The sequence below is a fragment of the Carcharhinus amblyrhynchos genome, chromosome 5, assembly GCF_965287045.1.
Source record: "Carcharhinus amblyrhynchos chromosome 5, sCarAmb.v2.hapA, whole genome shotgun sequence".
Lineage (NCBI taxonomy): Eukaryota > Metazoa > Chordata > Chondrichthyes > Carcharhiniformes > Carcharhinidae > Carcharhinus > Carcharhinus amblyrhynchos.
Window position 1 is genome coordinate 56,499,198 of NC_137328.1, and position 13,247 is coordinate 56,512,444.

General features: G+C 40.8%; 1 protein-coding gene across 1 annotated transcript in view; it reads right to left on the reverse strand.

Annotated features, from left to right (window-relative positions):
• LOC145343538 (solute carrier family 28 member 3-like) overlaps positions 1–13,247 on the reverse strand; it is a 169,725-nt gene that overhangs the window by 88,168 nt on the left and 68,310 nt on the right. The window contains exons 6-7 of the mRNA XM_080189788.1: positions 6,632–6,712; positions 4,420–4,500 (exon numbers count right to left, since the gene is read on the reverse strand). Of these exons, the coding sequence (XP_080045914.1) occupies positions 4,420–4,500; positions 6,632–6,712 (162 nt within the window). The remainder of the gene's footprint in view (positions 1–4,419; positions 4,501–6,631; positions 6,713–13,247) is intronic.

Genomic DNA, 13,247 nt, shown 5'->3' on the forward strand with positions numbered 1-13,247 from the left:
ATACAACAGGGTATAGATAGATTGGAGATATAGGCACAGAAATGACAAATGGCTTTTAATCTGGACAAAGCAAAATGATGCGTTTTGGAAGATCAAATTTAGGTGTGAGTTACACTGTAAATGGCAAAATCATTAGGAACATTAACATATGGATGTGCAGGGCCACAGTTCCCTAAAAGTGGCAACACAGGTGGCCAAGGTGATTAAAAAGTCATAGGGCATGCTTGCCTTCATCGGCCGGGACACTGAGTACAAGAGTTGGCAAATTATGTTACAACTATATAAAACCTTGGTTCGGCTGTATTTGGACTATTGCCTGCAGTTCTGGTTGCCACAGTTCCAAAAGGATGTGGAAACTTTGGAGAGAGTGCAAAGAAGGTTCAATGAATGTTGCCTTTCTCAAGGGCGTTGGCTATGAGGAGCAGTTGGATAAAATACGATTGTTTTTACTGGAAAGATGGACGCTGAGGGGAGACCTGATAGAGGTCTGCAAAATTATGAGAGGCATAGACAGGGTGGACAGTCAGAAGCTTTCTCTTAGGATGTCAGCATTAATTCCAAGGAGGCACAAATTCAAGACAAGAGGGAGAAAGTTAAAGGGAGGTGTGCAGGTAGGTTTTGCACACAGAGTGATGGGTACCTGGAACGTGCTGCCAGAGGAGATAGTGGAAGCAGGCATATTAGCAACATTTAAGAGGCATCGGGATGGGTACATGAATAAGAAGGGAATAGAGGGATACAGACCGACTCAGGAAAAAGGTTATTTTTTAGTTTAGTTAGGGCACCATGATCGGCATGCGTTTGGGGAGGGCTGAAGGGCCTGTTCCTTTTTTTGTTTTTTTTTGGATCCATGCTGGGGCTACAATTATTTATAATATATATTAGTGACTTGAACAAGGGAAGTGAAGGGTCCAGAGAGGCATAAAGACAGGTTAGGTGAGTGGACAATTATTTGTCAGATGGAATATAATGTAGGAAAATGTGAAGTAATGCACTTTGGTAGGAAGAATTAAGGAGCTGATTATTTGAATGGATCAAGAATGCACAAAACTGCAGCAACAGGAGATTTGGAGGTCCTTGTATATAAATCACAAAAAGCTAGCACTTAAGTCAGTAGGATTGGGAAAGGAAGTGGATTGTTGGTCTTTATTTGAAAGAGTGTAAAACTACAAGGCAAGCTAAACCACATTTGGAATACAGTTATGGTCATCTTATCTCAGGAAAGATGCATTGGCATTGGAGACAATCCAGAAAAAGTTCACTAGGTTTATCCCGGGTATGGAGGGATTTTCTTATGAAAAGAGGTTAGGTGGTTTGGGCCCTTACTCGTTGGAATTTAGAGGAATGAGAGGCGACCTTATTGTGACAAATGGAATTCTCAGGGTACTTGACAGGGTAGATGCTGAGAGGTTGTTTTGTCTTGTGGGAAAGACTAGGACCAGAGGGCATAATCTCGGAGTCTGGGCCATACACTAAGACAGAGATGAGAAAGAATTTCTTCTCTCAAAGGGTAGTAAATCTGTGGAATTCTTTACTACAGAGGGCTGTAGAGGCTGGGCTGTTATGCATGTTCAAGGCTGAAATAGACAGATTTTTAATCAGTAAAGGGATCAGGGATTATGGAGATAGGGCAAGAAAGTTGAGTTGAGTATTATCACATCAGATTAATCATGTTCTCATTGAATGATGGAGAACACAATGGGCCAAACAGCCTACTTCTGCTCCTATTTCTAATGGGCCCAATGAACATAAAGAACATAAGAAATAGGAGCAGGAGTAGGCCATCTAGCCCTTCAAGCCTGCCCCGCCATTCAATAAGATCATGGCTGATCTGAAGTGGATCAGTTCCACTTTCCTGCTTTCTCCCCATAAACCTTAATTCTCTTGTCTGTCAAAAACCTATCTACCCATGACTTAAATATATTTAGTGAGGTAGCCTCCACCGCTTCAACGGGCAGAGAATTCCTGAGATTCACCACCCTTTGAGTGAAGAAGTTCCTCCTCAACTCCGATCTAAACTGCGCCCCCCCCTTATCCTGAGGCTGTGCCCTCTAGTCCTGCTATCCTTTCTAAGTGGGAAGAATCTCTCTACGTCTACCCTATCCATCCCTTTCATCATCTTATACGTCTCTATAAGATCCCCCCTCATCCTTCTAAACTCCAACGAGTACAGACCCAATCTATTTAGTCTCTCCTCATAGTCCAACCCCCTCATTTCCGGTATCAGCTTAGTGACCCTCCTCTGCACTCCCTCCAAGGCCAAAATATCCTTGTGCAAGTGCGGTGACCAAAACTGCACACAGTACTCCAGCTGCGGCCTCACCAGGACCCTGTACAGTTGCAGCAAGACCTCCCTGCTTTTATATTCTATCCCCCTCGCTATAAAGGCCAGCATTCCATTCGCCTTCTTGATCACCTGCTGCACCTGCAGACCGGGTTTTTGCGACTCATGCACAAGGACCCCGGGTCCCTCTGCACCATAGCATGCTGCAGCTATTCGCCCTTTAAATAGTAATCCCTCCTACTATTATTTCTGCCAAAGTGGATAACCTCACACTTGCTAACATTATACTCCATCTGCCAGGTCCTCGCCCACTCGCTCAGCCTATCCAGATCCCTCTGCAGACTTTCCACACTCTCCACGCAATTTGCTTTACCACTCATCTTCGTGATGAAGATGAGTGGTAAAGCAAATGAAGTTAAACATTTACAAGGATTTTGCAGATAACTCTGAAACAAAGACAATTAACTTTACTTGAATAGCTACAGAGCAGAAGGAAATGATTCATAAGCTTGAAAATGGATTAGAAAATAAAATAGTAGACAAATGTTTAGCTGAAATTGTGAAACAAGTGGAAATGAATGTCCCATTTTTGAGATATCAACCTCCAGTAAAAAAAATGGCAGACTCAACAGAAAAAGAAAATTCAAGTGCCCCAAAGGCGTGTCATTAACTGTTCCAGAAGGGCGATTTGTTGAACTTGATGGGGATGTTCAATTTCAGGAGGGAGGAAATATTATATATTTATATCAATTCTTATTAGCTCTAGTGAACCTCTATTGTACTGATGTATTCACCAGAAGTGATGTTATAAGTCCAAAAAACGAATCTGAAACTCTCCCATTTTCCCACCTGTCCTGGACTTAGAATGTTTTTGGTAAGACATCCCCCATATGAGTGTGTCCATTTTTGCTGGATGCAACGTTCACACCAGTTATTCCGAAAGTGGACTTGAATTTTCTTTTTCTACAGTTTAAGCACAGAATTGTGTGATTTTATGTAATCTAAAGCACTGTCCAATCACTAAAGGTTTTGGCGAAAAATGTGCTCACAGAATATCTACAACCTGCCTGCACATTTTAATGCCTGATTTCTCAGGTTGCACTAAATTATGGGAGAGATTAAACGTTTTTCTCTCCATCATGCTCAGGAAAATGAATGGCATAATATTTTCAGCTATTTTGTCTGCCTGTGCAAAATAGTCAAAATACTCAGTGTAGGAGCTCCATCAGCCTATATTTTCATCAAAGGGTCCCACAACATCAAAAACACCTGGCATTTTTCTATTAATGGAGATTTTCTGTCTGCACACTTCAGAACCACACTTTCAGCAGCTACCTTGATTTCCTTACACAAAAAGCAAAAATCCAAGCTTCAACCTCTTAATTATCATAGACAGCTGTATAATTTGTTCTCCATATCATTATTCACATCCACCTAGCCTATTAGTTCTAGATGGCAAGTGTCACACTGGGTGAAAAGTTTTTCTTTCTAACTTTGTTTCCAAATTTTCTTCAGAAATTTCTTCTTCCCGGGTGGTAGCCATCATATGCTCATAGTCTTCATGCCAGTTTTTATCTTATGTTTTGGAGATATGATTCTTGGGAGCATGGAGGTTTTAAAAAACAGAGCTTTATTTACTGTTTGTGATCTCTCCTGCGCTAGGACTTATAACGTTACTTCTGGTGAATAAATTCATACAACAGAGCTTCACAATAGCTAATAAGAATTAATGCAAATACAAAGCAGATATAGTTACAGGTAAGTAATAAATGATTTGTGTTCAACCAAATAAACCTCCAGATTTCTTTGTCAGACACCCAACAGCCTTGCAAGTTTAGGGCATCAGAACAGTTTGACCATGAGCATTGTTCCTGCTCCTCATCAGATCTGAGAATGAAGGCAGAAAGGCCAGTAGGGAGGCCGAAGGCAGAAGCTTTTTCTAGGCGCAAGATCCTGTTGGAATGAACCTGCACCAGGAGTGCAGGTTCAGGTCATTGTAGGTAGATCTCAGAACAGGTGGGCTCTATTGGCCTGATGCCCAAAGGAGGCAAAAGAAAAATTGACCTTGCAACATTTAAATCTGAAAGTTAACCAATCTTAGCTCTACTAACCTTATCCATCTAAGTGATACTCACCTGTCCGATAAATATGTTGCCTGCTGCTACCAATGACTCCGTTGGAGTTGTATCCATGGAAATTTGCATTATCCAGCCAATCTGAACAATGAAATAAGTCTAAAGTAGCTCAAGGAATATCATTGCAAAGAAAATCAAATACTGCACATTTAAAGATTATGTTTCTTTATAAATGAGCTTTTTTTCAAAACTGGAGTGATTTTGGTGGTTAAGTTTAAAATTGACCTCTCAGGAATGTTAGAGTAAAGGGCATTACAATTGTTTTATCATTTGATAGGATATATATGATAGATATAATTAAGATAACATTGTGGACATTGAAGCAACATTCTTTTTGTGATAACTCAATTAAACTCTGGTCTTCATCCAAAATGGACACCAATATATGGCATTTATAACAGAGTTTCAATGCAATTAAGATAATTCATTAAAAGCTAATTGAAAGAAACAAGCTGATAGGAAAACATGTGACCAGAGTGTTTTCAATAACCCAGAAAATCATACAATGTATCATAAAGGGCTGGCAAAATGCACGACCAGCAAAACGTTGATAATGGTCAGTGTGGCTGGTGCCCACGTGGGTCACAACTGTTAACAGGATCAGCTAAAAGTGGAGGAGAATTCTCAACTGTCCCCAAAAGAAGCAAAATACTGTGGATGCTGAAATCTAAAACAAGAATGGAGAATACTGGAGTAGATCTGGTAGCACTTGTAAGGAGAGAAACCAGAGTTAACATTTTGAGTCCATTTGTTTCTTCATTACAACTTAAGAGGGAGAATATGATAGATATTAATCTATAGCTGTGAGAGAGGACAACAAGATGTAACACTTAACAAAAAGCAGATGGCCTGGTGTAGGAGGGTGGAAGGTCATGGGGTGGAAGGGAGACATTAAATATACAGAATATTTATAAAAAGGGTTTTAGATGGGTGGCACAGTGGCTCAATGGTGAGTATTACTGCCTCACAGCGCCAGGGACCTGGGTTCAATTGCAGCCTTGGGTGACTGTTTGTGTGGAGTTTGTATATGTCTGCGTGGGTTTCCTCTCAGTACTCCGGTTTCCTCCCATAGTCCAAAGGCGTTAGGTGGATTGGCCATGATAAATTGCCCCAGGGGAATTGACAGGACAAAAATGTGGGGTTAAATCGGTGGGATTGTTACTGGTCCAGGCTTGATGGGCTAAATGGCCTCCTTCTGTACTGTAATTCTAAGAATCTTCTATGACAGGTTTGCTCTGTTCCTGCTTATTTCCCATTTGAAGTAAAGTGCATCTAGTCTTCCTTTTGATAGCATTTCCATTTAGTAATTTAAAATGGAATATAATCAAAGTTCAGTTCGTTTCACATTTTTTGCATAATCCACTGAATATCAGAAACCTTTCTGGATGTATTTTAAGAAAAATGATGATAATCTTTATAAAATCTGAAATAAAGAAAGTTGTTCAAAAGCCAGAGCGTAATAATTCCTAAGTAATGGCTACAAAATAGGTAGATACTTGATATCCCCATCCCTGGAGTAGCATGTGTCGCCATGTCCTTTTTAGCTGTTACTTTAACATGATCAGATTATACGAAAGAAAGTTTGATTATACAATTCATGTTGATTCCTTAGGTGATCCATCAGCAGCGAAGCCTTTTAGAATTGTTGATTATTTTTACCTTCTAAGATCATTGGAGGATACCAAGTGATGAATGTTACATAATGCAGGGTTACAATGCAATTTCGTAAACATACCAATGAAAAAGATATTTTTGCCATTTCCTGTTATTATGAGGTTGCTAAATAAAGTTCCTCCCTGTTCATTTAATGAATTTAAATTTTGATTTTTTTCATATTATTGTATACTGGTATTGTGAAAGAACTCAAATCAATGCAGAGGTTCCAAGTTTGCAACGATAAAATGTCAGTATTTAGTAAGTAGTTGGTGCCTAGATTTGATTTGAAGATTATATGAGGACAAAATGATTTGGGAGGCGGGGATAACAGTTTTGCGATCCTCAGGAAGAATAAGAATCCCATTTCTGGGTAAGATCATGCAGATTTTTTTTAAAACCATATTTATGATTCACCCAGTACTGAGCTTAGCTATACTGGTAAACGACATGCCTTTGACTCATACTGATGCTTACAATTTTAGTGTATTTGCAATCTGACCAACAAGTAATAAAATTTCACAATGATAAAACCTGACAATTATTAAAAAGTGCATACCTTTAAGATGAGCCATTGTATAAATCCAAGATAATATAATATGGAAATTACTGCGCTGAAGAAAATCACTATTGGTAAAACCTAATGATAAAACAAAGGAAATCAGAATTAGCTGCGTTAAACTTGAGCTGTGTTATATTTTGGGTAAGTTAATAATGGATTACTAAGTTAAATAAATAAAATTAGACAGACATGGCAAGGATGTTGGTGTGCTGTAACAATGGCAATTATCCCTGCTTCATGTGGGAATTCCATTGCAAACATAGATTGTGGTAAGTGTCTGCAGCTTACACAATTTTGAATTACAGTTGTTGATCTGCAGTCTAAGTTATAGACATTGTGGGGCATTAGGGAGGGGGAAGAGTTATCTGGACACTGTTCCAGCAGACAGTCACATCTCTTGAATTGATCAGTCATCAGGGTTACAGGATTTGATTGAGAGTCAGGGAGGTATGGGGATATGCATACGGTGATGGAGCCTGACTTTGTCCAACAGGTTTGAGGTGCTTGCTATGGATGTGGATGGAGAAAAAGACTGTGGATGAATGGACTGACCATGGCACCATAATACACCTGGTTCTTTAGGAAATCTGCCATGCTTACCTGGTCTGGCTTACATGTGATACCACATCCACAGCAACGTGACTCGTAAATGACCTCTGAAATTATCTAGCAAGCCACTAGGTTGAGGGGAAATTAGGGAAGCTCAATAAACACTAGCTCAGCCAGTGACACTCACATCCATGAATAATTTAAAAAAAGATCAAATGGCATGGTGCCATTATTGCAAGGGGATTGGAGGAATAAAGAAGTCTGGCTACAATTGCAAAGAGCCTAGGTGAGATAACACCTGGAATACTATCAGCAGTTTGAGCCTCAATATTTAAGGAGGATATACCAGCATTGGAGACAGCAGAGCAAAGGTTCAGTAATTTGGTCCCTAGGAGGACGGGTGTTATATGTTTAAGTGGTTGCATGATTGCTTTAAGAGCTGGTCACATAATTTGATGGTGATGTCATTGGAGTGTTTCACAGGCTACTGCTTTAGTTTCATTTTCTACTCTGTACAGTTCACAAAACCAGTAAAAAAAATGTTGTTATTTTGAATTTACATGTGCAAACCATTTCTTTTTTTTTGTTTAAAACCCACAAACCCATTTAGGACATTACAAAAAGAAAATTGGCAACAAGTCAGAGTTTAGGTTCATCAAGAAAAGACCCTAAGGAAAAAAAGGAAACTGTGGGTCCTCATACTTCAAATATTAGAAAGCGAGGGAAAATCAACATCAGAATTAAAGATTGAAAAGATAGGGAAGGAAGACAGAGTAAGAAAAAAAGGGAAAATATCATCGGATACTTTATATCTCACCGGAAAAGACATTGGTAGACTCCTTTAAGCTGTAGGGTCCAGGCACAGTGTTGCAGTGTTTAGCGGACACCCTTGTGTACAGTTGAAAAATGGTGGGAGCTCTTTGTGTGGTTTTAAAAGAGGAGATATTTCCAATCAAGGAAGGTTGAGCTTCCAGACAGTATTTGGCATATTTGAAATGAAGAAATGCACTGCTATACAGCTGGGGCCATTTGAATAAATTAATAATCAAGTCAACAGTCTCCAGGATAAAAAGGGAACTACTAGGAAGACAGTCAAAAAATTGATATTAAGCAGACTTAAGTTGCTAGTTCTTGCAAGAGAAATTGCAGGTCAATTAGTACCATGGGTCTTTTCAATGAAGAAAATGGATCATGGAGTTCCCTTGCACAGTGGTTTTGGTACTTTGTACAAGCGAATAAAATTGCAAACTAGTTATTCATACCAGCTTTTCTCTATACAATAGGAAGTAAAGCCTTCAATTTGCTGTCAGCAAAGTAAGGAACCAAAACATATGATTGCAAAGAACAAAGAAAAATACAGCACAGGAACCAGCCAGACCCTTCGGCCCTCCAAGCCTGTGCCAATCATGATGCCCTCAATAAACTAAACTTGACAAAGATCCCCTTGAGCAGCGTCACCATTTCATCGCAAAATGGTTCAGTTCCACCAAACGAGTCAAGCAGTAGGTGAAAGCATTGCTCAATTTGTGGCAACCTTAAAAAGATTGTGAGTTTGGTGAGTCATTGGAAGATATTCTTTGAGATCGTCTAGTTTGTGGTCTCCAAAATGAGGCCATACAAAGAAGATTGCTTACTGAACATGCTTTGACTTTAAAGTCAGCAGTAGAAGTCGCAGTGTTGATGGAACTGGCTGTTAAAGAGGCTTCACATTTTGATATAGGAATGAAGATCCACAAGTTGGGAACTGCCCGTAAGAAGTCAAAACAGCAAGAAACATGTCACGGATGTGCCAAAATGGACCATTCAGACAGCAAATGCTAAAGCAAATAGTCAATTGCAGGAATTGTGGCACAACTGGTGAGAGATCCTATGTATGCTGAGCCCTGTTAGCTTCAGTCTATGCAAAGACTTCATTTTAAGATATTTCTGCCTATGTAACTATGTAAAGCTTAAAAATTGACATGTGGAAGAATCAAAGAACAAAGAAAATTACAGCACAGGAACAAGCCCTTCAGCCCTCCAAGCCTGCACCAAACATGCTGATCGACTGAATTAAAACCCCCTACCCTTTTGGGGACCATATCCCTCCATTCCTATCCTATTCTTGTATTTGTCCAGATGCCACTGAAAATTCGCTATCGTATCCACTTTCACTATCTCCCCCGGCAGTGAGTTCCAGGCACCCACCATCCTCTGTGTAAAAAACTTGCCTCATACATCTCCTTTAAACCTTGCCCCTCGCACCTTAAACCTATGTCCCTTAGTAATTGACTCTTCCCCTGGGGAAAAAGCTTCTGACTATACACTCTGTCCATGCCCCTCAATCTTATAGGTTGCTATCAGGTTGCCCTGCAACCTCCATCGTTCCAGCGAGAACAAACCAAGTTTCTCCAACCTCTTCTCATAATTAATGCCCTCTATACTAGGCAACATCCTGGTAAATCTTTTCTGTACCCTCTCCAAAGCCTCCACATCTTTCTGGTAGGGTAGTGACCAGAATTGAACACTATATTTCATGTGCAGCCTAAGTTTCTATAAAGCTGCAACATTTTTAAACTCAATGCCCCGGCTGATGAAGGCAAGCATGCCATATGCCTTCTTAACTACCTTCTCCACCGGCGTTGCCACTTTCAGTGACCTATGTACCTGTACACACAGATCCCTCTATCTATCTCTTTATTTGACCTTCCAAAATGCATTTTGTCCAGATTAAACTCCATCTGCCATCTCTCCATCCAAGTCTCCAAACATAAGACCATAAGACATAGGAGCAGAAAGTCTGCTTCACCATTCAATCATGGCCGATACATTTCTCATCTCTGTTCTCCTGCCTTTTGCTCATAACCCCTGACCGCCTTATTAATTAATAACCCATCTATCTCTGTCTTAAAGACACTCAATGACCTGGCCTCCACAGCCTTCTGCAGCAAAGACTTCCACAGATTCACCACTCTCTGGCTGAAGAAATTCCTCCTCATCTCTGTCTTAAAGGATCATCTCTTCAGCCTGAGACTGTGCCCTCAGGTTCTAGTTTTTCCTACAAGTAGAAACATCCTCTCCACATCCACTCTATCCAGGCCTCGCAGTACCATGTCAGTTTCAATAAGATCCCCCCTCATCCTTCTAAACTCCAACGAGAACTGACCCAGAGTCCTCAGCCATTCCTCATACAACAAGCTCTTCATTACAGGGATCATTCTTGTGAACATCCTCTGCACATCCTCCCTTAGATATGGGACCCAAAACTGCTCACAATACTCCAAATGCGAGTATTGAACAAATCTATATTTTGCTGTATCCTCTGATGGTCCTCACTGCTATCCCTCACCAACCTTTGTGTCTTCTGCAAACTTACCAAGCAAACCAGTTACATTTTCCTCCAAATCATTTATATATATTAGAAACAGCAAAGGTCCCAGCACTGATCCCTGAGGAATATCACTTGTCACAGCCCTCCATTCAGAAACACACCCTTCCACTGCTACCCTCTGTCTTCTATGATTGAGCCAGTTTTGTATCCACCTTGCCAGCTCACCTCTGATACCATGCGACTTCATCGTCTGCACCAGTCTGCTATGAGGGACCTTGTCAAAGGCCTTACTGAAGTCCATATAGACAATATCTACTGCCCTACCCTATCAAACATCTTCATTACTTCCTTGAAAAACTCGATCAAATTAGTGAGACACAACCTCCCCTTCACAAATCCCTGTTGCCTCTCACTAATATGTCCACTTATTTCCATGTGTGAATAAATCCTATCTTGAAGAATCCTCTCCAATAATTTCCCTACCACTAACATAAGGCTCACCCGCCTGTAATTACCTGGATTATTCTTGCTACCCTTCTTAAACAAAGGAACAACATTGGCTATTCTCCAATCCTCTGGGACTTCCACTGTAGCCAGTGAGGTTACGAAGATTTCTCTCAATACCCCAGCAATTTCCCCCCTTGCTTCTCTCAGTATTCTGGGGTATATCCCATCAGGCCCTGAGAACTTGTCTACCTTAATGTTTCTCAAGAACCCCAATACCTCCTCTTCTTTAATCTCAACATGACTCAAACTATCTACACACTTTTTCCCAGATCAGAAGGCTAAAGATTAGCTGAAGATTGACTGCATTCCTGAAGGGTACACAATGCAGGCAAAAAAATTTTCATAACAGAATTGTTTTTCTAAGACAGAGACAGACTGCAAAAAACATTTCCAATAATAAGATAACAGCTGAAATATAGTTTGGATTTTACAGTATGTTTTCCACTTTGTTTTTGAGATCTTTCACTGTGTTCAAATTCAGTAAGGGGGCTGGCAGTAGAAGCCAGTCTCCAAGTTTACTTTTTCTTTTCACTTTTGTCACGTTAATCTTTTTGTATTCTGTTCAATAAAAGAAAACTACTTTAAAACTTGTATCAGTGTTGTCCGCTCATCTATTCAAATGAATGAATGGACCCAATAGTTTCTGGCGCTCGGAACAGAATCAGAGCTGACAATGGAACAAAATCATAAAGAATTCCAAACATGACTGCGATCTGACCAATACAAAGAAACAACTAAAAGCGACATACGAACAGTTGGAAAATAAAACGCAGGAGTTAGAAAGGTTAGAAAGGGATCTAAGACCAAAAACAAAACCATAAAAGCTGAGCAGCGAGAATTTAAAAAACCATCTTTGAAAGAACTGACACCAGTTAAAGGAGTATGTATTGAACCCAGGCCAGGTTACCCTAGCATGCAGCAGATAGGAAAGGAATAGCGAGACATAGAGGTGCAAAGCTGGCTTAGAAGTAGACTCAGAATCCTTTAACGAGTGCAGCAACACTCAGAGGACTTTTGACATAAAACACACACCATTAAAGAGAAAACAAGTCAATATTAAGTCTGAGGCAACAACTGCATATGGTAAAAACTGCATATAGAAATAGAACATAGAACATTACAGCGCAGAACAGGCCCTTCGGCCCACGATGTTGCGCCGACCAGTTACAAAAACAATGACCCACTAGCCTATACCAATCCCTTTTCGTCCATAAACCTATCCAGAGATCTCTTAAACGCCCCCAAACTAGACGCATTTACAACTGCAGCAGGCAGGGCATTCCAATCCCTCACCACCCGCTGGGTAAAGAACCTACCCCTGACATCCGTCCTGTAGCTACCCCCCCTTAATTTAAAGCCATGCCCCCTCGTGCTAGCTTTCTCCATCCGAGGAAAAAGGCTATCACTATCCACCCTATCTAAACCTCTAATCATCTTATATGTTTCAATAAGATCCCCTCTTAGCCGCCTTCTTTCCAACGAAAACAACCCTAGATCCCTCAGTCTCTCCTCATAGGACCTCCCCACCATACCAGGCAACATCCTAGTAAACCTCCTCTGCACCCTCTCCAACGCCTCCACATCCTTCTTGTAATGCGGGGACCAGAACTGCACACAGTACTCCAAGTGCGGCCGCACTAGAGTAGTGTACAGTTGCAACATTACACTGCGACTCCTAAATTCAATCCCCCTACCAATAAACGCCAAGACACCGTACGCCTTCTTGACAACCTTATCTACTTGATTCCCAACTTTCAGGGATCTATGTACACACACACCTAGATCCCTCTGTTCATCCACACTATTCAAAGTCCTCCCGTTAGCCCTATACTCGACACATCTGTTGCTCCTACCAAAGTGAATTACCTCACACTTCTCCGCATTAAATTCCATCCGCCACCTCTCGGCCCAGCTCTGCAACCTATCTAAGTCTCCCTGCAGACTATGACACCCTTCCTCACAATCTACCACACCTCCAACTTTGGTGTCATCAGCAAATTTACTAATCCACCCAACTATACCCTCATCCAGATCATTAATAAAAATTACAAACAACAGTGGCCCCAAAACAGATCCCTGAGGCACACCACTCGTAACTGCACTCCATGATGAATATTTACCATCCACCACCACCCTCTGTCTCCTATCTGATAGCCAATTCCTGATCCAACTTCCTAGATTACCCACAATCCCATACATCTGCATTTTCTGCAGAAGCCTACCATGGTGAACCTTATCGAACGCCTT